General features: G+C 44.0%; 1 protein-coding gene across 1 annotated transcript in view; it reads right to left on the reverse strand.

The window, feature by feature from the left end:
• Window positions 1–7,293: 7,293 nt before the first annotated feature.
• AK7 (adenylate kinase 7) overlaps window positions 7,294–27,697 on the reverse strand; it is a 128,128-nt gene continuing 107,724 nt past the window's right edge. The window contains exons 15-18 of the mRNA XM_030214377.1: window positions 21,874–22,071; window positions 18,212–18,432; window positions 17,237–17,395; window positions 7,294–7,675 (exon numbers count right to left, since the gene is read on the reverse strand). Coding sequence (XP_030070237.1) covers window positions 7,628–7,675; window positions 17,237–17,395; window positions 18,212–18,432; window positions 21,874–22,071 — 626 coding nt within the window. The 3' untranslated portion in view covers window positions 7,294–7,627. The remainder of the gene's footprint in view (window positions 7,676–17,236; window positions 17,396–18,211; window positions 18,433–21,873; window positions 22,072–27,697) is intronic.

Here is a 27,697-nt window from a genome sequence, read left to right on the forward strand (position 1 = left end):
TCACTGGCTCCCTATCCGTTTTCGCATCCTGTTCAAACTTCTTCTACTAACCTATAAATGTACTCACTCTGCTGCTCCCCAGTATCTCTCCACACTCGTCCTTCCCTACACCCCTTCCCGTGCACTCCGCTCCATGGATAAATCCTTCTTATCTGTTCCCTTCTCCACTACTGCCAACTCCAGACTTCGCGCCTTCTGTCTCGCTGCACCCTACGCCTGGAATAAACTTCCTGAGCCCCTACGTCTTGCCCCATCCTTGGCCACCTTTAAATCTAGACTGAAAACCCACCTCTTTAACATTGCTTTTGACTCGTAACCACTTGTAACCACTCGCCTCCACCTACCCTCCTCTCTTCCTTCCCGTTCACATTAATTGATTTGATTTGCTTACTTTATTTATTTTTTGTCTATTAGATTGTAAGCTCTTTCAGCAGGGACTGTCTTTCTTCTATGTTTGTACAGCGCTGCGTATGCCTTGTAGCGCTATAGAAATGCTAAATAGTAGTAGTAGTAGTAGTAGTAGCCTAACATAATCTAAAAAAAGCAAGGACGTCCCTGACGAACACTTGGACGTTTTCTCCCAGATGTGTTTTTATTACAAATAAGGCACAAAAAGGTGCCCGAAATGACCAGATGACCACCGGAGAGAATTGGGGATGACCTCCCGTTACTCCCCCAGTGGTCACTAACCCCCTCCCATCCTCAAACAACATCTTTAAAAATATTTCGTGCCAGTCTCAGATGTCATACTCAGGTCCATGACAGCGCATGCAGGTCCCAGAAGCAGTTTTAATGGGTACTGCAGTGCACTTCAGACAGGCGAACCCAGGCCCATACCCCACCCCCCTACCTGGTACATTTGTGGAGGAAACAGCGAGCTCTCCAAAACCTACCACAAACCCACTGTACCCATATATAGGTGCCTTCCTTCACCCGTAAGGGCTATGGTAGTAGTGTACAGTAGTGGGTTGGGGGGGGGGGGGGCTCAGCACACAAGGTAAGGGAGCTATGTTCCTAGTAGATCATGTATGCAAATGCTAGAAGCCTAAAAAATAAGATGGGCAAGTTAGAATATATAGCACTAAATGATGAGGTAGATATAGTAGGCATCTCAGAGACTTGGTGGAAAGAGGACAATCAATGGGACACTCTGTTAATAAGGTACAAATTGTATCGCAATGATAGAGAGGATCAAATTGGAGGGAGGGTTGTGCTATATGTTAAAGAGGGAATTGAGTCAAATAAAATGAACATTCCACACAACACAGATAGCAGCATGGAATCATTATGGATAGAAATTCCATGTGAGAATGGAAGGAGTATTCTTGTAGGGCTATACTACCGTCCACCGGGACAGAACGAACAAACAGATGAATAAATGTTTACAGAGATTAGGAAAGCTGGTAAATTGGGCAACGCTATAATAATGGGTGATTTCAATTACCCTGATATTGACTGGATAAATGTTACATCAGGGAATACCAGGGAGATAAAATTTCTAGATGTAATAAATGACTGCTTCTTGGATCAACTGGTCCAGGAACTGACAAGAGGGGGAGCCATTTTGGATCTGGTCCTTGGTGGCGTGCAGGGCATAGTGCGAGAGGTCATGGTGTTAGGTCCCCTGGGAAACAGTGATCATAACATGATCAAGTTTGAGCTACTATCTGGGATGAACCCGCAGAGGAAATCTACTGTAGTTGCATTTAATTTTCAAAAGGGCTACTATAATAAAATTAGAAAAATGGTTAAAAAGAAACTAAAAGGATTGTCTGCAAAGGACAGGACACTAAATCAGGCGTGGACGTTATTCAAAAATACCATCTTGGAAGCCCAGTCCAAATGCATTCCACGTATTTACAAAGATAGAAATAAGAAAAACCGTCAGCCAGCATGGTTAAAAGGTGAAGTAAAAGAGGCCATTACAGCCAAAAGATTGTCCTTCAAAGAATGGAAAAAGGACCTAAATGAAGAAAATAAGAAGCAAAATAAGCACTGACAAGTCAGATGCAAAGCATTAATAAAGAAGGCTAAAATAGAATATGAAGAGAAACTTGCCACAGAGGCTAAAACTCACAGTAACAACTTTTTCAGGTACATCAGAAGCAGAAAAACCTGTGAGGGAATCTGTGGGACCGTTAGATCATGAAGGAGCAAAAGGGGTGCTCAGGGAGGACAAGGCCATAGTGGAGAAACTGAATGAATTCTTTGCTTCTGTCTTTACAGAAAAAGATGTAAGAGATCTGCCTGTACCGGAAATAGTTTTCAAGGATAATGATGCAGAGGAACTGAAAGAAATGTCGATGAACTTGGAAGACGTACTGAGCCAAACTGACAAATTAAAGAGAAGTAAATGATCTGGACTGGAAGGCATACATCCAAGGGTACTCAAAAGAACTCGAGCATGAAATTGCTGATCTGCTGTTAGTAAAATCGTTAAAATTGTCCATAGTACCTGAAGATTGGAGGGTGGCCAATGTGATGCCAATTTTTAAAAAGGGTTCTAGGGGTGATCTGGGAAATTAGACTGGTAAGCCTGACATCAGTGCCGGGTAAAATAATGGAAACTATTATAAAGAATAAAATTACAGAACATGTAGACAAACATGGTTTAATGGGACAGAGTCAGCATAGGTTCAGCGGAGGGAAGTCTTGCCTTACCAATTTGCTTAATTTCTTTGAAGGCGTGAATATACATGTGGCTAAAGGTGAGCCAGTTGATGTAGTGTATCTAGATTTTCAGAAATCTTTTCATAAAGTTCCTCATGAGAGACTCCTGAGAAAATTAAAGAGTCATGGGATAGGAAGCAAGGATCTGTTGTGGATTAGGAATTGGTTATTGGAGAAAAAACAGAGGGTAGGGTTAAATGGTAATTTCTCTCAATGGAGGAAGGTGAACAGTGGAGTTCCACAGGGATCTGTACTGGGACCAGTGCTATTTAACATATTTATAAATGATATGGACATCGGAACGACAAGAGAGGTGATCAGATTTGCAGATGATACAAAACTATTCAAGGTTGTTAAAACACGTGCGGACTGTGACATATTGCAGGAAGACCTTAGGAAATTAGAAGACTAGGCGTCCAAATGGCAAACAAAATTTAATGTGAACAAATGCAAGGTGATGCACATTGGAAAGAATAATCTGAATCATAGTTACCTGATGCTAGGGTCCACCTTAGGGGTCAGCACTCAAGAAAAAGAGCTGGGTGTCGTAGATAACATGCTGAAATCTTCTGCTCAGTGTGTGGCAGCGGCCATAAAAGCAAACAGGATGCTAGGAATTATTAGGAAAGGGATGGTGAATAAGACCAAAAATACTATAATGCCTTTGTATCGCTCCATGGTGCATCCAAACCTTGAGTACTGCATTCCGTTCTGGTTGCCGTATCTCATAAAAGATATAGTGGAATTAGAAAAGGTTCAAAGAAGAGCAACCAAAATGATAAAGGGGATGCAACTCCTCTTGTATGAGGAAAGGCTTAAGAGGTTAGGGCTCTTCAGCTTGGAAAAGAGATGGCTTATTACTACTTTTGCGATTGGACTAGGGTGTCGTTGTAGATAATACACTGAAATCTTCTGCTCAGTGTGTGGTGATGGTCAAAAAGCAAACAGGATGCTAGGAATTATTAGGAAAGGGATGGTGAATAAGACCGAAAATACTATAAAGCCTTTGTATTGCTCCATGGTGCGTCTGCACCTTCAGTACTGCGTTCAGTTCTGGTTGCCAAATCTCAAAAAAGAATTAGAAAAGGTTCAAAGAAGAGCGACTAAAATGATAAAGAGGATGGAACTCCTTTCGTATGAGGAAAGGCTAAAGAGGTTAGGGCTCTTCAGCTTGGAAAAGAGACAGCTGAGGGGAGATATGATTGAGGTCTACAAATTCTGAGTGATGTAGAACGAGTAAAAGTAAAATCGATTTTTTTACTTATTCCAAAAGTACAAAGACTAGGGGACACTCGAGGAAGTTACATGGAAATACTTTAAAACAAATAGGGGAAAATATTTTTTCATTCAATGAATAATTAAGCTCTGGAACTCTTTGCCAAAGGATGTGGTAACAGTGGTTAGTGTATCTGGGTTTAAAAAAGGTTTGGGCAAATTCTAGGAGGAAAAGTCCGAAGTCTGCTATCGAGACAGACATGGGAAGCAACTGCTTGCCTTGGGATTTGTAGTATGGAGTGTTGCCACGATTTGGGTTTTTGCCAGGTACTTCTGACCTGGCTTGGCCACTGTTTGGAAAACAGGATACTGGGCTAGATGGATCATTGGTCTAACCCAGTATGGCTACTCTTATATTTATTCAATCACTGAAGAGGAAACTACACAACTTATTTCCTCCTCAAAACTAACTACCTGTTCCTCTGATCCTATTCCCACCCATATACTTAACACTATCTCTCCTACTGTCATCCCTTTTATCTGTCATATCCTCAATCTTTCACTGTCCACTGCGACTGTTCCTGATGCCTTCAAACATGCCGTAGTCACACCACTCCTTAAAAAACCTTCATTGGACCCTACCTGTCCTTCCATCTATCGCCCCATCTCCCTCCTCCCTTTTCTATCCAAGATACTTGAACGTGCTGTTCACCACCATTGCCTCGACTTTCTTTCATCTCAAGCTACTCTTGATCCACTCTTGATCGCTCGAAGCTCGTCATCGAGACTCCTCGGTACCGATGAGGAAGACGTGGAATCCTCACGTCTCCTCGGGGCCGGGTCCGACGAATGCTGGTCCCGGGGGGGGGGGGGGGGGCTGCATAGCAGGAGGTCTCGAGGCAGGTGGAGACCCACTCGATGCTTCACTGCTCCCAGCGCGAGTTGGTCTTTCAGCAGCCATTACCTCTGCTCCTGACGTAGATGCTTCCCTCAATGTCGAAGGACCGGACTGAGCCCCAAAAAGCTTCTCTCGTTGGGCTTCTTGAGACGCTTGGGTCCGTTTCTTCATACAAAGACACAGACTACAAGCGGCTGGGCTATGGTCAGGCCTAAGGTACTGGATACACCAGGCGTGAATATTGGTACCTGAAGCCGCTGGGTGTCTTCGATGACATGGAAGGAAAATCGGCTTCGGCGAAATTAAAGGACGCGATTTTGCCTGATAAAAGAAAAAAGGCAGAAAAAGAAAGAAATAACCCAAACGCACGGCCTAAAAATGGCCGCATTGAAAAAGAAAGAAAACTTTAAAAAGGGGCTAAACTAAACAGAACTACGGGACCCTGTGTTTTTTTTTTTAAACACGATAATAAAATTAAGAAATATTAGAAAAAAAAATACGACTCGAAGACTCTTCTTGGGCCTGAGAGGAGCCCAGAAAAAACTACTGCACCTCAACGTGAAGAAAGTAAAACTGATGAAATCAGTCCGTGCATGCGCGGTGCACACGCGCCAGAAGACTCTGGCAAAGCTTTGTTTTTATTTTGCTTGCAAAATACCAATTCTTGGGCCAACGCGGACGTCGACCCACATGTGAGAACAAGCAGCCTGCTTGTCCTCGGAAAATATAAGGAAGACAGGAATAAAGACAGACAATCCCATTACACAAATAATTTAGAGTAAATCCACCTAAATCCCCAGCTAGATTATTACAAGTAAAGAGTCTGTCTAACCCAAAGAGCATATACAACCTGATACAGACCTTGAGATGTCAGCATGCCCCTCAGATGTCATCTGGTCCAACACAGGGCTGCTCCTCAAGGAAGATGTTGGCACAGCAGCCCAGCTTCTCTGATAAGATCCCCTTTTATAGAGAAATCAGAGGCTTTATCTGTACTGCTGACACACTTTGTCCTGCATTGATGGCAACAGCCTGCTGGCTTTGATAACAGCTTGATTGTCCTGGACCATCCTCACCTCATCAACAGCTTCCAAGTACAGTAAACAAGTGTTGTGCTTCTGTTAGACTTGATGTCTCTGCATTGTTCTAGAAGCTTTATAGGTGAAATGTCTGAGTTTGCATATTGTAATCGGGTTGTTAATGCTGGATTATGCTACATATGTACGAGACCATATATATGGCCATATGGAACTTGCAGGTATGGGCATAGTGCTCATAATGCTTCAGTAGCACTTGCTTTGCTCCTACAGGGCCATAGAGCTCTGCATGCTGCTGACAGCTCTGCTGTTCTTGTCCAAACAAGTTGATTCAGAGAGTGGGACTGGCAGAACTGTCAGTGGCATGCAGAGCTCTACAGTCCTGTACACAGTTTCTTTCTGTTGACAGCCACCGAATGGGGGAGGCAGCGGGTTGGTAAGGCTCCCAGTTTATTTTTATGCCACAGATTGGGAAGCAGTGGACCACAGAAGTGATGACAGGGCGGTGAGGAAGGTCGCTGTTGTGCTGGGGAGGCTTAACCTACCTAAGCCTCTTATATGGGGCACCTATGTTTGTAGTTGAGGCAATGGAGGGTTAAGTGACTTGCCCAAGCATTAGCAGTAGGATTTGAACTCTGGTTTCACTGGGTCTTAGCCCATTGCTCAAACTACTAGGCTACTCCTACACTTTAGGAGATTCAGCAGGAAGCCCTCCTTGGCACGATGCAAGTACTATGTCAAGCATTAGCAGTAAATTTGAGAGACTGAGATCATATTTCATAGACCTTGGCTTAGAAGTGAAGTTCATTAGTGTGACAGCATGCACAGTGGGGAGGAGTGGCCTAGTGGTTAGAGCACCTGTCTTGACATCCAGAGGTGGCTGGTTCAAATTCCACTGCTGCTCTTCGTGATCTTGGGCAAGTCACTTAACCCTCTACTGCCTCAGGTACAAACTTAGATTGTGAGCCCCCCAGGGACAGAAAAATACCCCGAGTACCTGAATGTAACTTACCTTGAGCTACTACTGAAAAAGGTGTAAGCAAAATCCAAAATAAAGAAAATAAAACTAACCCATTTGGAGACACTGCCCCAGAGACACACATAAAACTCAATTGCATGCACACATACACATGCAGATGGATTGGAAATAATTCCAAGAAGAATGTTCCATGTGCCATCCTTACCATGCACCATTCCTGCCCCACCCCCTGTTGGGCCATTCAGATGTGTATTTCATTTCATTCTCTTTGATGTAAATTTTATGGCAAAACCTACTGAACTGTATTAATGATTGCTATGTATGGTGATATCTAGTAACTGAATCATGCCGTTTTCTTCTGGTTGTTATGTGTATGGCCCCTTAATGGTATAGAAGAGTAGTACTTTGTAATTAAACTGTAAAATTCATCCTTTGAAATTTATTGATAGTGACAATTAATGGTTAGATATAATATTACACTTTAATTTTGTAACTCTTTCCACTCCCCTTCTGCTAAGAAAGGCAACACAAATATAAATGCAAATACACACTCTTGCACACAGAAACATACTGGTTGGAAAGAATTACATGAGATATACCCCACATGTTTTTCCTACTTGTAGTTATCAAAAATGAACTCCTTTTTTTTCCACTCCAAAATAGTGCAATATAAACTTTTCTTGCACTAATTATTCCAAATAAAGATAAACTTAACAGTGCTAGTTGTAACAAATGAAAATGAAAAAATTGAAATATTAAGTATCATATAACATTTTATTGACTAAAATGTCAAAAGATTTATGTGATACTGTAATATCTTATCAAGGTTTACATATCTTCTTCAATTTGAGGGTTGTACTTGAAGAGATATTCTGCCTGCAAACAGAAAACACAAAACTTGTTTTAAGTTAGTGTAATGCTGATTTTAAGTTGTACTATGTTCCATTTAAGCAGAGATAGAGAATGATACACCATTTGATATGACAGCAGATAAAGACCCTAGGGCCCATCCAAACTGCCCAGGTTTAGTCCTGGTATAATACCATGGGTACAAATGTAACAAATAAATAAATAAAATAAATAAAAATATATACATCAGTTGATCCTTGGCTTTCCCCCTCACTTCTTTGCAGCTAGGGGATCGTCTGTGCTTATCTCATACCTGCGTGCTAAGGCCAGAAAATGGCCAATTTTCTATTTTCTGAATTAATTTGCCATTAGAGCATGGCCATTAAAACATGAGCCCTCGCTGCCACCTTTTTGGTAGGTGTTAATAGCTCACACGCTAATCAGCGCATAGGAATGCAGACGTGCTGATTAGCACAGAAACGCCCACTCTGTCCCAGACATTGCAATATTACCACAGGATGCCTTAGCATGTACCATGGTAAACCTTTTGCAGCTGCGGTAAGCACGAACTACTGCTTACCACAGCTTTGTACAAGGAGCCCCTAAAGAGGTATAACTGAAATTTTATTGCTTTTCACGCATTATGTCTTTTACATTGCCTTTTATCTTAACTCTGGAACATTAGTGCAATCCTATATAATAAAAAGCACCTCCAATGTTCTGAAGCTGACTGCGTGGCACCTTGAGGCATTCGTGCTCTCCATCTCATGAATTGATGTCAGTACTTCCTGGTACGTCACCAGCGACACTGACCAACCACATGAATGCAGCACGAGGCACAACAACAGACTGAAAAAACTGCCCAAACAGCATGCCCGAACGTCAACGACCGATAAACCCACCTCAGAGACATACTCGACAACCTCCCCCCCGGTGCTCTGTCACTCGCCCCTCCCGAGATGCCACTGGACCCCGTCCCTCAGCCACAGCCCCCCTCATCCATTCTCCTCCCCAATGAACACTGCCACAGACCTCCCTCTCCTCTCTGACTTCGGACGTCCCCCTCCTCCCCAACCGACTCCCTCCCGAATCGCCGTTCAATCCCCCCCATACTCTCCCCCCTCCCGACTCACCTCTGGACGTGGAGAACCCCACCCTCTCCCCCCGCGTTCAAGGGTCATCGTCCTTCCGTTACACCCTACCTCCCTCCCTTCCACTTGCAGGCACCACCCCTCCATCGTTGGTGTTACAGCGAATGGCAGCAGCTAAACAAAGTGTCCAGGCTCGTCCCTTCTCTCTCTCTCACAGCTCTGGTCCCGCCTGTGCGGAAACAGGGCATGAGAGAGAAAAGGGCCGAGTCTACACGCTTTGGACTGCTGCTGCCGGCTGCCGTAACACCGACGATGACAGTGAAGATGAATCTCACCCCCCCCCCCAAACACACGCTGACCCCCCTCCAAACCCCCTGCAAAACCCTCTCAGTTCAGCACCACTTCCTCTAACTTTGCCAGCACAACATATCCCCAACCCCCCCCCAAAAGAAACCCCACACTAATACGAGCCAGCAACAACGTGGTCAAAACCCACTCCACCCCTCAACAAACGCTGACCCCCCCTCCAAGCACCCAGCCACATCCTCACAGTTCACCACCCCCTGCCCCCCCCTGTCATTGTCAGACACACACACACATACTATCACAAAAACACATACATTCGCCCGCAAACACCCAGACCGCCCCACCCTCTCTCACACACACACAAACTGTGACACACACACAGACACACTCTCTCACACACACAAACTACCTGTGTGACACACATGATCTTTCACTCTCACACACAGACACACAACCACCGCCCCCCTCCACCCCAAAACCACACTAAAAAAGACTAACACACACATAACTGATGCGCAACATGCACACTCACTCACACTCTCTCTATCACCCCTTCAGCAATAACCACACTCAAAGCCAAACGTCCCTTCAATACACTTTGCCAGCAAGGGGCATCCCCCAAACCCAGCCCCCCAAAACCAAAACCCTCTCCCTGCCCCCACCCCCCTTTCATTGTGAAACACACACACACTATCACAAAAACACACTCACCCCTAACCTCTGAATCCACCCCACCCTAACACACTTACACCCACACACATGAACTCTGTGAGACACACACACAATATCATAAAAACACACTCACCCCAACCTCCAAAACCACCCCACCCTCTCTCACTTACACACACACACACACACACACACACACACACACACACACACACACACACACACACACAAACTGTCTCTGTGACACAGACACACAAAATGTAGCTCCGTGACACACATGATCTTTCACACGCCCCCCCCTCCCCCCCAAAAAACCACAGAAGATGCACACTCAATCTCTCTGTCTCTCACTATATCATCCCTGCAACAATAACCACCCTCAAAGCCACTAACCACTTCATCCAACTTTGCCAGCACAGGACATCCCCCAACCCCCCCCCCCCCCAAAAAAAAAAAAAAAAAAACCAGACAACAACATCACATTAATATGAGCCAGCAACAACACGGCCAACCCCCACCCCCAACAAACGCTGACCCTCCTCCAAGCCCCCTGCCACACCCTCTCAGATCACCTTCCCCTCTCCCTTACCAGCCATTGCGAGACATACACACAATACCACAAAAACACAGACACTAGCACCCAACCTCCAAGTCCGCCGCACCCTCTCTCACTTTCACACACACACAAACACTCTCTGTGACACACACACAGTGAAGCAGACTTACAGATCACAAAACACACCCCCTCCCCAACATATGCCCCCACCCCAAAGCCCACCAAAATAACAAGACACCTGTAACTCTAAGACAAAAACAGTAAAACCCAACAGACAACCCCTCCCAGTTCACCAGACATCCCCCAACATTTATACACACACACACAATAAACACCACACACACACTGATACTCGCCCCCGCACTCCAACTTTGCCCCACCCTCTTTCAATTCCACACACACACAATCTATCTTTGTGACACATGATCTTTGTCTGTCACACTCACACACATAACCACCGCCCCCCCCCCCAAAAAAAAACAACACTCACACACACACTGAGGCACAACATGGAGAGATGGACACTCACTCTCACCCCCACCACACCCTCACAGTTCACCACCCACGCCCCCTATTCCCAACCCCCCACAACATTCTGAGACACAAACACAAAATCACACAGACACTCACACCCAACCTCCTAGTCAACACAACCCTCTCTCACTTTCACACACACACGAACTATGTCTGTGACACACAGCCACACTCTGTGTCACACACACAGTGATGCCACCTCACAGATCACCACATACGCCCCCTACCCACACATCATCTCTCTCACACACACACTCCTTCCCCATGATTCACTCTCAGACACACACAAATTCACTTCATGTAACTGCCAAACTTAATGTCTCCTAACACACAAAAACCACAACAAAGTGACACTGTGAAGCACAGAACAAAACTCTATAAATCTGAAACAGTGGACTCCCAGGTATGTAACTTCCTTTTACTAAACCCAACAAATATAATAACATAACAACCAACACTACAAAAACACAAAATTAAAAAAAACATGATATTGCACATAATAATACAATGTAAATTATTCATTACCAACACAACACAATTATCCTACAAATCCCTTTCACGACATTCATTGCAGAAAACAAATACCTTGCTAGCGCCCATTTCATTGCTCTCAGAAACGGGCTTTTTTTACTAGTAACTTCATAAACACTTTTATATACAAAATTATACACGAGGGGTTGAGAATATTTGTCTTTCTGTCCATCAGTCTGTATGTAGACAAAATAACTCTCCAAACACATCAAGTATTGTGGACTTAGTATGGATAATGTTTCCTGGTTTTCTTAACCTATGAAGAGGAGACTGATTTTTGTTCCCTTCCCTTTTCCAGCTTCCTGTACAAGTGGACTTGCTTGATTGCTATAAATTTGAAACTTATAAATAAACATTTAAATAAAACACCTCAAGTTCAAAAATGGGCCAGTTCAGATTGGGAGTTCCAGAGACATAAGCCCCCTTCCAAAATATGGCCGAATGCATTTATATGGGAGAAGCAATTCCAACATTAGCAGCTAAGTTCAAGTGAAACAAGTAGGGAATTCTTCCTTTCAACCTGCCTTTCTCCCTGATCTCTACTCTTCCTACTCCCAAACTGCCCCACCCCAAAACTACCCCTGCAACTCTTCCAGCACACCACAAAACTGCTCCCATCCCTTAATTGACCCACACCCCAAACTATTCCCCCTTCAATTGCCTCACTCCCTTGTAGCAGCATGAAAGAAGGTTGGGTGTGGAGCCTTAACCGACAGAGGCTTATTTTAAAGCACTTTGACTTACAAAGTTACATAGAGGCGTATTTTCAAAGCACTTAGACTTACAAATTATATAAGGGCCCTTTTACAAAGGTGTGTTAGGCTCTACGCATGTGCAGCTTGTGCCAAAACGAGACTACTGCCAGGTTATCATGCCCCCCCTGGCAATAATTTCAGATTTGGTGCGTGCCCGTAATGCCTGGATTATTTATTTCCTCCCACGTGCGACATTTCCAGTGGTAATCGGCAGTTGGCGCACTCCGACTGGTCACCATGTGTGTAGTGTGTGAGCCCTTACCTATGGAACTTTGTAGTCTAAGTGCTTTGAAAATGAGCCCCATAGCCACTCAAAGCCAATACTTTCTGGCCAATATTCAGACTACGAGAGGCAGCCTGGCTAACTCCCACGGTCGGCGCTGGGACCAGATATTCAATACTGGGCTGTTTCCAGTGACCGGCACTGAATATCCAGTTTATTTTTTGCCAATTTAAACAACCAGCCAAGCCAATATTCAGTGTTGCCACACTTAGCTGGAGATGTGGTGAATATTAGCGGATATCTGGTTATACTGCACACTATAACTGGTTAGCTAAGCACTGAATATTCATGGATAGTTGGTTAAGCGCTATTCAACCGTTCAGGAGCCGTTTCTGGCCAGTTACAAAGCACTGAATATTGGTGCGGGCGGAGGGGGGATTAATATTCAAAAGAAGGTTCTAGCCTGTTCCTTTCATAGGCATGATAAAATGAATACACAACAATCTTTTGGATTCAAAGACAACCTCTCTTTAGCCTGTCATTGACAGGGCCACAGTGTGATCTAATCTGGCTTCAAGATAAATAAAAAAACAGGCCTGGCTCTGGTCTGGCCTTCAGGATTAAAGTTTCCACAGGTTCCAAGATAAAACCTGGCCTACCTGAAAGCAAAGTTAGCACTTGTAGCAGGTGTTCTCCTAGGACAATAGGCCAAGTATTTTCAAATGTGGGTGATGTCATCGTACGAAGCCTGGTGCGGATGCTGCTTAGTGCATAACATACATGGAGGCTCATTTTCAAAGCACAAAGACTTACAAAGATTACTGTGTAACTTTCTAAGTCTATGTGCTTTGAAAATGAACATCATAGTTACATGACAGCAGAAAAGACGCGTATTGTCCATCCAGTCTGCCCAACCAGATAAACTCATAGCATAAGGTATGATGTGATACTACATTTGCATACTTGATCTTGATTTGTCCTTGCCATTTTCAGGGCACAGACCATAGAAGTCTGCCTGGCACTGGCCTTATTCTCCAATTACCAAAGACCCACTCCAACCCATCCAAACCTGTCTGGCCATAATCAGGGCAAGGACCGTAGAGATCTGCCCAGGAATGGCTTTGCTTCTCAATTACTGATGTTGCCATCTAATCACCATTAAGTTTGTTTGGTCCCATGCCTTTTATTCAGGATTCTTTTCGGCCTGATATTCAGACGGTGGTGGAAAGTGTGTTTGCTGTCCACTGCTGGCGTTAAATCTGGATATTCAATGCTGGGCCATACTCAGCAACCAGCACTGAATATCCAGGTTTATTCTGGCCGCTAAAATGTTAACCAGCTATGCCGATTATTCAGCACTAACCAGTTAACCTTTTAGTAGCCAAAAATAGGCCTGCAATTTAAGCGTCTTATTTTGACCGCTCAACATAGCTAGTTAGGTGCTGAATATCCACACCTAACTGGATATGTCGCCTGATATGTCTGGTTAGCCGCTAACCAGGATATCTGTGATTAGGCGCTTAAGCCCTATTTAACTGACCAAGCACCATTTCCTGGCCAGTTAAATTGTTTTGAATATTGGGGTGAGGGGGAGGATTGTGTTTACACCACACATTTTTGAATTCCATTACTGTTTTCAACTCCACCACCTCCCACGGGAGGATATTCCAGGCATCTGTCACCCACTCCGTGAAAAAGCACTTCCTGATGTTATTCCTGAGTTGGCGCCCACCTCCCCACAACCACGTCCTCTAGTTCTATCATCTTCCCATCTCTGGAAAAGATTTGTTTGTATATTAATATCTTTTAAATATTTTAATGTCTGTATAATCTCACCAGTCTCCTTTCCTTCCAGGTTATACCTCTTCAGGTCATCAAGTCTCTTCTAATACATCTTGTGGCACAAACCCCATACCATTTTCATTGCGTTCTCTGAACCGCTTCAAGTCTTTTACATCCTTAGCAAGATACAGCCTCTAAAACTAAACACAATACTCCAAGTGGGGCTTCAACAACTTGTACAGGGGACATCAACACCTCCTTTCTTCTGCTGGTTATACCCCTTTCTGTGCAGCATAGCATCCTTCTAGCTGTGGCCACCACCTTGTCGCATTGTTTCGTCACCTTGAGACCCTCGGACATCATCACCCCGAGGCCCCTCTCCTAAGCTGGGCTTATTAATCTCTCTCCTTTGGATTCCTGCACCCCAAGTGCATCACTCTGCACTTCTTCACATTAAATTGTAACTGCCAGACTTTTTACCATTCTTGAGATCTCTTCTCATGGTTTCTACTCCCTCTGGAGTATCCACGCTATTGGCTATCTTCGTGTCATCTGCAAAGAAGCAAACTGTTCTTTCGAACCCTTCAGCAATGTTTCTCACAAATATATTAAACAGAATCAGCCCCAGTATCAACCCCTGAGGTACTCCACTACTCACCTTCCTTTCCTCTGAGGGAATTTCATTTACCACCACCCTCTGTTGTCTGTCTGTCTGTCAACCCGCTTCCAATCCAGTTCACCACTTTGGGTTCTAAAGTTCAGCCCTCTCAACTTATCCATGAGTTTTCTGTGAGGAGCCATATCAAAGACTTTGCTGAAATCTAAATAGATTACATCTAGCGCATGTTCTTTATCCAGTTCTTTGGTCACCCAGTCAAAATAATTTGGTAGAATTTTCCTTTGGTAAAGCCATGTTGCCTTGGATCTTGCAACCCATTGGTTTCTAGAAATTTAACTATCTTTTCTGTTAGCAGTGATTCCATTATTTTTCCTACCACTCACTTCTTCCCGTTTCCCGCTTTTTTGAATAGGGGCCACATCCGCTCATCTCCAATTCCGTGAAACCTCTCCTGTCTCTAAAGATCTATAATAATAAATCCTTAAGAGAGCCTGACAGGATTTCTCCAAGCTCCCTTAGTATCCTGGAATATATCCCATCTGGCCCCATAACTTTGTCCACTTTCACATTTTCAAGTTGTTTATCCTCATCACTTCCCACATAGCTGTTCTCAGCATTCTTACAAATCCATTCCTAGCTTTTTTTCTTTCCCCAGTATATCTGAAAAAGGTCTTGTCACCTCTATTTATATTGTTAGCCATTTTTTCTTCCACCTGTGCTTTCGCTTCTTAGAGTTTAATCCAGTAATTTTTTTCTGTGAGCCTCTTGTTGCGTTCTTCTGTATTTATTGAACGTAGACTCTTTTGCTCTTAATTTTTTTTTCAGCCACTCGTTGGAGAACCATACAGGCTTCCTGTTTCTCTTGTTTTTGTTTACTTTCTTTGCATAAAGATCTGTTGCCATATTTATTAGCAGCTTTCAGCTTGGACCGCTGTCCTTCCATCTCTTCTATACCTACCCATGCTGTCAGCTCTTTCTTCAGGTATTTCCCCATTTTACCAAAATCAGCGAGTTTGAAATCCAGTACTTTTTGTGCATCTGCATTCTGCTTTTGCTCTTGTATCAAACCATATCATGTGATGATCACTATTGCCTGCCCACCCAGATGCTGTAAACTCTTCCTACATTTGTGAGCAATAGATCCAGAGTTGCCCATGGGTTCTGTCACCATTTGTCTGAGCAAAGCACTTTGAAAGGCATCCACAATCTCTCTGCTTCTTTCCAATTCTGCCAATGGGATGTTCCAATTCCAATCCACATCAGGCAGGTTGAAATCTTCCAGCAGCAGCATCTCTCCTTTCATTCCAAGCTTATGGATATCTTTGATCAGATCCTTGTCCAGCGTATTAGCTTAAGAAAGTTCTAGTAGCGTCCCACCATGCATGCACTAGTGCTGTCCCAGTTTTTTGCTCCCTCCTCAATTCGTCCTAGAATTGGTTTAATACCTCTACTCTTGAGTCACGTGGTGCGATACAGGAGTGAAGTCGCGTTTGAACTGAGCTCCTGCTTTCCCCCCTCATCTTTTGCATTTATCTAACCCCATCGGGGCACTAACGTACCGTGGGTTACCCAGATCGAGGAGCTGCTCGGTGTGCAGAGAACTGTCTAGTGGCACTGAACGGGAAATGCGGGATGGTGGCGAAAGTCCAAAAAAAAGAAAAAAGCAAGGCAGCGGAACCCAAGATGAGTTTGAGTATTTGCTCAACGTGGACAGCCGAGATAACAGCGGAGGTAACGGCGGCGGTAGAGGCGGCCCTGGATAAGGGACAGACTGGTTGTGAAGGACAGAATAAATATGGTGGTGGTGGTGTGTGTGTGTGTGTAGGGGGGGGGGGGGTGGAAGGGACCTCCTAAGTAAACTCTGGGCCCACCCAAAATAGTAGGTCTACCTATGCCACTAACATACATCAAAGTGGCAGGTAGTCTAATACAGACCCAGAATATCAATGGCAGCTATGTGCCATTTTATAAAATAGCACGTAACTGCAAGGGAGGAGTGTAGATGTGGGCACTGCATAGGAGGAACATGGGCATGTCTCCAGGTTACTCACCTAACCTTACAAAATATTGTAGCGCTATACAAATGCAAATAATAATAATAAGGTGTGATAGATAGCACATAGGTGCAGTCATGCCTGACACTGACCTGGCATGAGTTCGCTTAACATCATGCGCACATCTATGGGCTTGTGTCTGCATTCTCAAACAGCATCAGTGCGCACAGATGCAATTATAAAATTGGTGCTCAGCACACCCCATCAAGGTGCCTAACACATGGTGCCCAGTTCTAGAATTGCCCTTCATGTGCATTGTGATAGTGCTACAGGTTGTTGTCTTGAATGCTTTCACAAGTAAAGTATTTTCAAGGAGAAACTGATTTTTGTTTTTTGTTCCCTATCTTTTCATTTTTGCATTTTAGTTTTACCAGGAATTACAGTAGCTTAGTAGTTCCGTCTGTCTGTGTGTAGATGGATTTTTTTTACTTCTGACTTTGTTATCCAAATATGTGGGTATTCTCTTACCAAAAAGTCAATTGGATCCTCAGGCCTGATCTTGCAGCATTCACTCAGTCCCTGAATAAGGGTTGGCATTACGTTCCTCATTAAATAGTTTCTCAGCGGAATGGACTTGGCCTCGAGCAACTCTCTCTCCTGTCTTTTCACTTCTTCCATTCGTTTACTCTTCGAATACCCAGGCAAAACAAACAAAATTTCATCAGGTTAATACGTCACAGTAAGCGAAGACAAGCCATTAATCAAATTTTAATTTCTGGGTAACCACAGCATCTACAGAATATGATTTTCTTCTGACCCAAGCAGGCTAATATGAATATGCACTGAGGAAGGAGGGTTTGGCTTACTCAATAGCTTGCATATCCTCAAAGTTAATAAATACCAAGGGGCAGATAATCAGACCTCAGGAGTTAGACCAGCTAACTCCCGTGGTTGGTGCTAATGCCGGATAATCAGTGCAGGGCCGATTCCGGTGACCGGCATTGAATATTTGGTTTATTTTAGGCCAGTTCGAACTTAACCAGCCAAGCCGATTTTCAGCGCTGGCTGGTTAAGTTCAAACCGACCAAAGATATACCAGCTATACACCAAAGATGGCTGCCAAACCCATGTTAAAAACAATTGGTGGACAGACGGTTATATTGCGCAATATAACCGGCTATTTGCTAGCAATATCGTTGGACAACTGGCTATGTACTATTTAACTGGCCAGGTACCGTTCCCGGCTGATTAAATAGTTTTGAATATTGGGAGGGGGAAGGGGAAAACAAATATTTCCCACTGGTAAATGGCGGCTAGGTAGTGAGGAATATGTCACAAAATGAAATTCTTTCAAGGTGATATCAGTTGCAAAAAGAATTCCTTTATCTAAAATGGGTAAAAAAATTATTTACTATTATTATTTCTTACTGCTGCCATAATGTATCTGGATTTATAGATCAAGAATATGACTTTTCAGTCTGCCTCTAGTTTATGGAAACCTACCCACTCTTCCCAACGTGCAATCTTTCCAGCCACTTCCTCTGCCTCCCTGCGCTCACGGTTGGCCTTTTCTGCTGCTTCCAGAGCAAGATGCTCCTCTGCTGCTTTACGGTCTGCTTCTTCCTTTTCTTCAGGTGTCAAACCATAATTGTGAGGTTTCCCAATTCCCTGGATAACACGACTCGCTGCATCTGGATACTTAGGATCATCATCTTTTGACACATCTTTATACACAAAGAAACCCAGAAGATATAGGGTCATGAGATGCTATGGTGGTATAAGAAATTATTTTGTTTCCAACATATTACTTGTTAAATGCTCTAGTTCACTAAACATTTGACAGCTATATCAGTTTCCCAAGAAATAGCCCGCAGCATTTTTTCATATTATGTTAAATTGGCTTGAGGTTCTTGGCAACTGTGCAGCTGCACTGCACCATACGAAACACAATGTTCAGAGGAACTTTTGCAGGTTAAAAAAATGTACTTGTGAAAATCAGGTGTCTCAAAAAAACTGCCCTCCTGCAATGTAGTTAAAAGTCTGCGCATTGTTCTATAACACATACACTTGCTGCATTAAGAAGGAGCATTCCAGGAGGCATATTTAGGTGAATGGAGCAAAAGTAGATGGTATTTTCAAATCTTTGTACACACTCTTCCAGCAGAAACCTACCTGATCGTGCTTGCCATATGTGTAGTTTGCCTGCTTTGATTGGGAAGACAAGGGTAGGAAGCTCAGATTAGTGGGGAAGGGGTGAACTTTATCTCCCTCCTTCAGATTGGCATCAATTAACTTTCTCTCTCTCTCCCTTTCCCTCGCCCCCACTAACAACTCTTTCCATCTTCCATGCACACATATTCTCATACTTTCTCATTGTTCCTTTTTTTTCACATTTCCTCTCTCCTCTTATTTCTAACAGATCAATATTTAAACTCCACGGTTCGTATTTATTTGAAACACCAGCTGTGGTTTATGAACATACCTGAATATTCAGCACAAGTCAATATCTGAATTTTGGTACTGACTATCCAAGGCACAGCAGAGAACACCACTCCTGTGCAGATAATGGTGCTATTCAGCACTACTATTCAAATAACTTAGGATAGCTTGTTCACTCTCTTCACTTCTGTGGATAGTTATCTGGATAACGATGACACGACCCCTCACATGTGTTCGGTGGTGAGGGGCATTCCATGCCAAAAATAAATCTGCTTTACTTCCTAGAAACCCTGCACTTCCTTTATAGCCCTGCAAGAGGTTGCTGCCTGATGTCATTACTTCCTTTCTGGTAGTATATAAGGCAGGGCTGGTGTTAGACATTCAGAGGCCCAGGGCAGAAACCAGGGAGGGAGCCCAAAAGCTGGCCTTCAGCCTATGCCTCCTTTAACTTGTCGCAGGTTTGGGACCCCCTATGATATGGGGGTCCAGGGCAGTTGCTCTATTTTCCACCCCCTAATGCCGGCCCTGATATAAGGAAGTGCCTGACTTCCAGCCAGTGCCTTTGCAATAGATCTCCTTGCCTGGCCTGGTGAGTTGCTTTGGTGGTCAAGTTGTCTGTTTCCAGCCTTGTTCCAGTCTGTGTCTTCCATCCTGTTCCTTCCTGCTCCAGCTTCTGTCTTCTGCCTTGTTCCGGCCCCAACCCAGTCTGTGCTCTCTGTCTTGTTCCAGCCTGTGTCAGTTTGCATTTTCTGTGGTTCCTGGTCTCCAGGTCTTCTGACTCCAGCTTCTCCCTGGTCCTGGCTTTATCAAGGGCCCTCTTAAGGGCTATTCCCTGGCCTCAACTCTGTCATGCCAGCCCCCAAGGGCCCTTCTAAAAGCCACCCTCTGGTCACAACTCTGCTGGGGCGAGACTCGCCTGCCACCAGTTGGGGCATGCCTAGCCTTTGGGCCGGGTGGGTAGCGTAAACTCTATTGTGGCCTAAGGGCTCACCTACCTAGAGCATGACAAATGGTGCTGATATCACAGTTATTTGGATAGTTTGCTACTCTAGCTAGTCTCCACCCCCAAGACCACCCTAGCTGGATAATGCTGCTGAAAATTCAGGGATGGCCCCAGACACTGACATTTATCTGGGTAGCAGATGCTGCTACCTGGAAATAAAAGCTTTTAAATACCAGGCCCTAATTACTCATTTTATTCTTTCAGCATTTCCTCTAGATTTTTTCCATCCTGTTACCTTTCTTTCGCTCATGTTATCCCATATTTTTTGTTTTACTTTTTCATTGTGCTTTTCTTTATCTCACCTATATTTTTCCATTCTCCTCTTCCTCCCTTCCTGCTCCTTCACACACACACTTCACTTCCCCACACATTCTTCCTCCCCACTCAATCATCCTTTTCTACCTCAACAAAATTTCCTGATTCTTCACCTCTTTCCCTACCTCTCCCTCCTTTCTATTCTTTCCATCTCCTTTCTCTCTTTCCTTCTCTCTGGCCCCTTCCCACTCTACTTGCTCCCCATGTTTCTTTCAGCTCTTATTCATTCCCTTCATCTCTCCTTTCTCCCCTTTCTAACCCTACCTCTCTCTTGGCCATTTCTGTCCTTTATCTCCTCTCACCGATGGGTCTTTCCTTCCCTCTCCTCACATCCTTCCTCTTATCTCTTCTATCTCTTAACTCCCCCTTCTCTAGCATCCTCTCTCTGTCTTTCTGTACCCTTCATTTACATCCTCTCTCCTTGAGGCACTTTATTCCTCAACCTCCTCTCTCCTAGCATACTTTCTCTCTTTCTACTGCCAGATACTGTGAAGTAGTAAAAACACCAAACCAAAAAAAAACCCCAAACCCCTAAAAATGGATACTCACCATAGCACAACAGTACAAAGTCCAAGAACAATCAAGCTTACCATAACATACCACATGAACTGCACCTACACTTATGATAAGTAATGCAAATATCCTAGAACACCAAAACATCTCCAGTTGAGAAAAGAGAACAAGCCAGACTGCTCCTGATTCCTACACAGAACCTATCAGTTAATCAGAATCCCTCATCTCAGTTGCACATGGAAAAACACAGACTGTCAACTAGCAAAGAATAAGAAAGTAATCAGAAATGACAAATCATAGTATCGTTTCCAACCCAAGACAAAAAGTTTGTAAATTTGATATCCATTTGGTTTTGAAGTCTTTTTTCTCTACTATTTTTTGGATTAATTTAAATTGGTTGGTTGAGCAAGTTATCATATATGATTGTCTAGTTTTTCTTTTGCTCAGCTCCCATATTTCCTTCTTGGAGATCTTTTTCGCCAATCATTTCTTGTTTTCTCTACTTTGTTCCCCAAATATAGTCTTCCTCCACAAACTACTTATCTCCCAATCTTTTTCAGGTCCTTTATACTGTCTGTCCTCAAACTATTCCCATTTTACTGTCCCTTCCCACTTTCTTTCCCTACTTCATTCACCTCCATTACTCCTCAGATCCATTCATACAAAGTAGTTTTTCACACATCCTCTTCTTTTAAAGTCACACATTTTTTCCACAAAACTCTCATCACTCATTTTTATATTTGTGCATCACAACCCCTACAAATAATTATAAAACACACACTTAACACCCTCCAGAATCCCAAAACTCTGCTCTTTAACATAACTTCTAGTAGCAGACTATTACATTTTTAATATTAATGTGTTTACATTTAATTATATTTTATTTATTTGATACCTATGTGCTGTGGATGGATTTCAAGTTCATCAAAATAGTTTAGAACAGTTTCATCATCAGTGTTTGTCTCCCTGAATTGTATCAGAGTCCTTAAAAATCGATCCTGTGTATAATGAGTACCGACAACCACACTCTCAGGAAGATTCATTACTCGGTGTTTAAGGAATGCATCAGGCGCATCCAGAAATATAATAAAATCTGTGAAATAAAATGTATAATGATTAAAATAGAAACAGACTAAACTTTGTGTGTTTCTGCTTAGCTCCTGCATTTGAAAGCAACATCACTTTACAAGATATCTAAATTATTGCATGCTCTTGCAAATGTGGATAATGGTGAGCCGGTTGATATTGTGTATCGGGATTTTCAGAAGGCGTTTGACAAAAGTACCTCATGAAAGACTCCAGAGGAAATTGGAGAGTCTTGGGATAGGAGGTAGTGTCCTATTGTGGATTAAAAACTGGTTAAAAAATAGAAAACAGAGAGTAGGGTTAAATGGTCAGTATTCTCAATGGAGAAGGGTAGTTAGTGGGGTTCCCCAGGGGTCTGTGCTGGGACCGCTGCTTTTTAACATATTTATAAATGACCTAGAGATGGGAGTAACTAGTGAGGTAATTAAATTTGCTCATGACACAAAGTTATTCAAAGTTGTTAAATCGCGTGAGGATTGTGAAAAATTACAAGAGGACCTTACGAGACTGGGAGACTGGGCGTCTAAATGGCAGATGACGTTTAATGTGAGCAACTGCAAAGTGATGCATGTGGGTAAGAGGAACCCAAATTATAGCTATGTCATGCAAGGTTCCACATTAGGAGTCACAGACCAAGAAAGGGATCTAGGTGTCGCCGTTGATGATACGTTGAAACCTTCTGCTCAGTGTGCTGCTGCAGCTAAGAAAGCAAACAGAATGTTAGGTATTATTAGGAAAGGAATGGAAAACAAAAATGAGGATGTTATAATAACTTTGTATCGCTCCATGGTGCGACCACACCTCGAATATTGTGTTCAATTCTGGTCACGGCATCTCAAAAAAGATATAGTGGAATTACAAAAGGTGCAGAGAAGGGCAACGAAAATGATAAAGGGGATGGGATGACTTCCCTATGAGGAAAGGCTCAAGCGGCTAGGGCTCTTCAGCCTGGAGAAAAGGCGGCTGAGGGGAGATATGATAGAGGTCTATAAAATAATGAGTGGAGTTGAACGGGTAGATGTGAAGCGTCTGTTTACGCTTTCCAAAAATACTAGGACTAGAGGGCATGCAATGAAGCTACAATGTAGTAAATTTAAACCGAATCGGAGAAAATGTTTCTTCACTTAACATGTAATTAAACTCTGGAATTCATTGCCAGAGAATGTGGTAAAGGCGGTTAGCTTAGCTGAGTTTAAAAAAGGTTTGGATGCCTTCCTAAAGGAAAAGTCCATAGACCATTATTAAATGGACTTGGGGAAAAGCCACTATTTCTGGGATAAGCAGTATAAAATGTTTTGTACTTTTTTGGGACCTGGATTGGCCACTGTTGGAAACAGGATGCTGGGCTTGATGGACCTTTGGTCTTTCCCAGTATGGCAATAATTATGTACTTATTCAACATCCCAGGAAAGGTCACTTTGGGTTTTCTACACTTTCAAAATATAATTTAGTTTATCAGGAGTACAAGATTCAGGGAGGGCATCCCTTTGCATACTACCAGCTCAAGCATTAGATCTCCTCCCTAGAATGGACAGATCTGACAGAAGATGTGGTTGAGGTTTTATCTGAGGATTACACCTTGGGAGCCCAGGTCTCGGTGCCCCTGAAATTCCACCATCAACAGCTAAAAGATACGACTGCAGAGCTGGACTTGGGGGATCTGGTCGGGGGATCTGGACTGTGAGATCTCGGTGGACATTTGCAGGATGTTTCTAAAATCCCTATACACACAGAGGCTCTCGGTGCCACAGAGAGAGAGAGACTATACAGGTGGGTGCTGAGAACACACCTCCCCCCCGCAGGGCACTCAGAGCAGGGATTACAAGATCAGGGAACTGCCCTAAGTGCAACTTATGGCTTGGCCACATTGGGACACATGTTCTGGAGTTGCAAGTACATTGCGCGGTTTTGGCAAAGGGTAGGCAGAGAGACAGATCGGGTTTGGCAATGTACCTTTCTCAGGGATCCCTTATGCTTATTTCATAATTTCAAATTCTCAACTGAACCCCTAGAGGGATTTAGGGCAGTTGCTAGGTTGGCTGTGTATTTTGGAATTGCATCAATCTTGCAATTTTGGAGATCTAAAGATAAGCCCTCTCTGCATGTGTGGAGGGCACTAATGGTCAAACAGATGTGAGTAGATCGCTGTGGAATCGCTGACATGGATAGCGTATCAGGTCGGCGATTTCGGCCGCAATGGGAGTCTTTGTGGGACACCCTCCCGCCTAGAGGGAGAAGGCTTGCTGCTAAACTTCTAGGTTTGTTTGTTTTTTAGATATAACATAATTGAGCTTAACACTGCTGGAGACGGGGGATACCAATGCCCGCATGCTGGAACTGTGGTCTTGGGTCCTGAGCACACCAGATAAAAGAGAGCCGAGCCGGGGTGAGGAGAGGGACAGTATCAAGAGGAAGGACACTAATTTCACTAATAGGTCTATGCCGATGTGCATTAATGTTATAATGGGGGCCTCGGAGCTCTCGAGTGAGATTGATGATATTACAGGTTATTGTCTCCTTCATGTCCCAATGAAAATTAAAATCAAGAAGTGGGGAAGGGTTGGGGGGGGGGGGGGTAAGGGGAGGGAATAAGTTGAAGAGTGTTAAAAGGCAAGCAGAAACTTATTGCTGAGGTACTTGTTTGTATTCATTTAGAATTTTTGTTCACATGCGTTGATCTCTCTGTGTTAATTTTCAGATGTGAACATAAGTCACAGGACAATAACATAATTATGAACATGGAATAAGAGTGGAGGTTAAGCAGGAAGACGGAGGGGGGGGCGGGGAGAGGAGAAAACATGAAAATGTATAAGGAACTGCATGTGTATGATGACATTTTGTATCAGAGAAGTTCTTATTAATGAATGTGCCTGTTATCTAATGTTGTTGCCAATAAAACAGATTTAAACATATAATTTAGTTTATTTCAAATCCATATTAATAACTAAATAATACTTATTGAAATGCAAAATGCCATTAACCCTAACTGCAGATAAGATGCACATTGAACATTTGTGACTGACAATTTGCAAAATAAAACCCCCACAAAAGTTTATTGGGAATTGTAAAAGGATACATTGAATTATGTGCAAAATGGGTATTTTCATAAGAATCAAACCAACCAGACCTACAGCTCCTTAGAGTTATACACTAGGAGTAGCCTAGTGGTTAGTGCAGCAGACTTTGAGCCTGGGGAACTGGGTTCAATTCCCAGTGTAGCTCCTTGTGACTCTGGGCAACTGATTTAACCCTCCACTGCCCCAGACACAAATAAGTAACTGTATGCACTGTGTAAACTGCTTTGAATGTAGTTTCAAAAATCACAGAGAGGCAGTATATCAAGTCCCATTTTTCTTTTCCTTTCCTTTCTTGTCATTCAAATGATCAATCTGAGGTAGTATAAACAGTGGGGTTAATTTTAAAACCAGTTGCTTACATGAATACAATCTGTATGCATCTAAAAAGTGGCGTTTTTCAAAACAGAAAGTGCATTCCCTTCTAAAATCAGCACTTATACAGGCAACCAGGGGTGACAATCCCTGAAATCCTACTTATTCTCACATTAGGAAGACATGGGAAGTTATAAAATTACTTTGTGATGTTTTATTATTATATATTTTTTGAAATCTGATTTTATGACATATCTAAATTATAATAATACTAGTAAAAAAAGGTCCGTTTCCTAAACAGATGAAACGGGCGCTAGCAAGGTAATCCCCCCTCCCTCCCTCTTGAATTCCAGTGCCCCCCCCTCGGCGCATCACCGAAGACCCTCCCCCCCCGGCGCATCACCGAAGCCCCTACCCCCCCCCCCCCCCGGGCACATAAAACCCCTCGCCACCCGCAGCCGCCAATACTAACACTGTCCAGCCGCTGCTGCTTCTCCTGTTGAGCAACAGCGGCCTGGACAAAAAGAAAAAAGCAAGAAATCATTTCAAACCTGAAACAGTGCTCCGTAGACTGCCAGCTGGCATTGGCTGTCGTCTCTGCAGCCGCTCCTCCTCTCCCCCATGACGTCGCTGCGCTCCTCCGGGGTCTTCCTTCAGGGGCAGTGACGTGCAGGGGAGAGGAGGAGAGACTGCAGAGACGACAGCCAATGCCAGCTGGCTGTCTACGGAGCACTGTTTCAGGTTTGAAATTTTTTTTTGTTTTTTTTCTTTTTGTCCAGGCCGCTGCTACTCAACAGGAGAAGCAGCAGCGGCTGGACAGTGTTAGTATTGGCAGCTGCGGGTGGCGAGGGGATTGGTGTGGCCGGGGGTGGGGTATGGGATTGGGTGATGCGCCTAGGGGGGATGGGGGCTTGGGTGTTGCGCTGATAGGGGGGGCAGTGAGAGCTGTTTCGTAGGCAGGGAGAGGAGTAGGGAAATGCTTCGGGTGTTTCCCTACTCCTCCCCCTGCCTGGCCGGGGTGTTGATGTTCATCGGGTGGGGGGGTGGTTTGGTGATGCGGCGAGGGGGGGTGTCTTTGTTGCCCCGCTCCCTGCCACTTGCTCCGAAGCGGCGCACTGACAGCTGATTCCCAGGCAGGGGGAGGAGTAGGGACTCCTCCCCTTGCCTTGGAATCGGCTGTCACTGACGTCTCTAACGTCAGTGCGTTCTAGCCTGCCTAGAAGACCACCTCCGAGGGAGCCACGGTCCCAGGCAAGTTAGAACGTTGGAGGTGTGTATTATTATATAGGATAGTACAGTACATTTATACCTCCTCTGGAACAGGTATAAATACACACGTTTATGTCTGCCGGATTACACAGTTTGCAACGTATATGTGTAAACTTCAAACTTCACCCACCTCTGCGGCCAGGAATGCTTACTTTTATATAAGCTATATACTGCCTATGTAAAATATTATATGCATATATGGCAACAAAGTTTGCATAATGCATTTGCTTCATGTAAAAAATTAGTGCTGTTGAATGCCATTAACAGTTACAATTAATACACAAGTGTTAATGGCAATTAAAATTGTTAATGCTGACTACCATGGCCTCAATTGAGCATCAACCCTTCATAGAGCCCCTCCTCCTGAAGTCCCCACCCCCACCCAACAGCATTCAACCACCTGTAGCACCCCCCCCCCCCCCAGGCCTACTTTAAGGATGCCCTGATGGTCTAGGGTAGGATGGGAAGGAGTGATCCTCAGTTGCTCCTACCCAAGCTGGCTTTGGTTTAGACTGGCGCCTTTAGTCTAACGATACTACTGACCAAAAGACTACTGTTAGAGGTTGTGGCCACCATTTTAAACCTGGAGCCAGCACAAAGAAGGAGCAACTGGCAATTGCCTGTCCTAACCTAGACCACTAGGACATCCTTTAGGCCCCTGGTGGGGAGGCTACAGGGGTTGGGGGGGGGGGGTCTTCAGAAGGAGGGTGATTGGTCTTGGGAGCGGTCCTTCAGGAGGATGGATGATCTTGAGGGGGCTTCAGGAGGGATGTTCTTCTTATGGTGGATGCTCTGGGAATGGAATTGGGTTTCTGCCAGGTACTTCTGACCTGGATTGGCCAATGCTGGAAGCAGGATACTGGGCTAGATGGACCACTGGTCTGACCCAGTATGGCTATTCTTAAGTTCTTATGGGATCTTTAGGAGGGGAGGTTCTTTTGAGGGGGCTCTTCAGAATGGGGGGTGCCCTTGAGG

Source organism: Microcaecilia unicolor, chromosome 9 (genome assembly GCF_901765095.1).
Source record: "Microcaecilia unicolor chromosome 9, aMicUni1.1, whole genome shotgun sequence".
Classification (NCBI taxonomy): domain Eukaryota; kingdom Metazoa; phylum Chordata; class Amphibia; order Gymnophiona; family Siphonopidae; genus Microcaecilia; species Microcaecilia unicolor.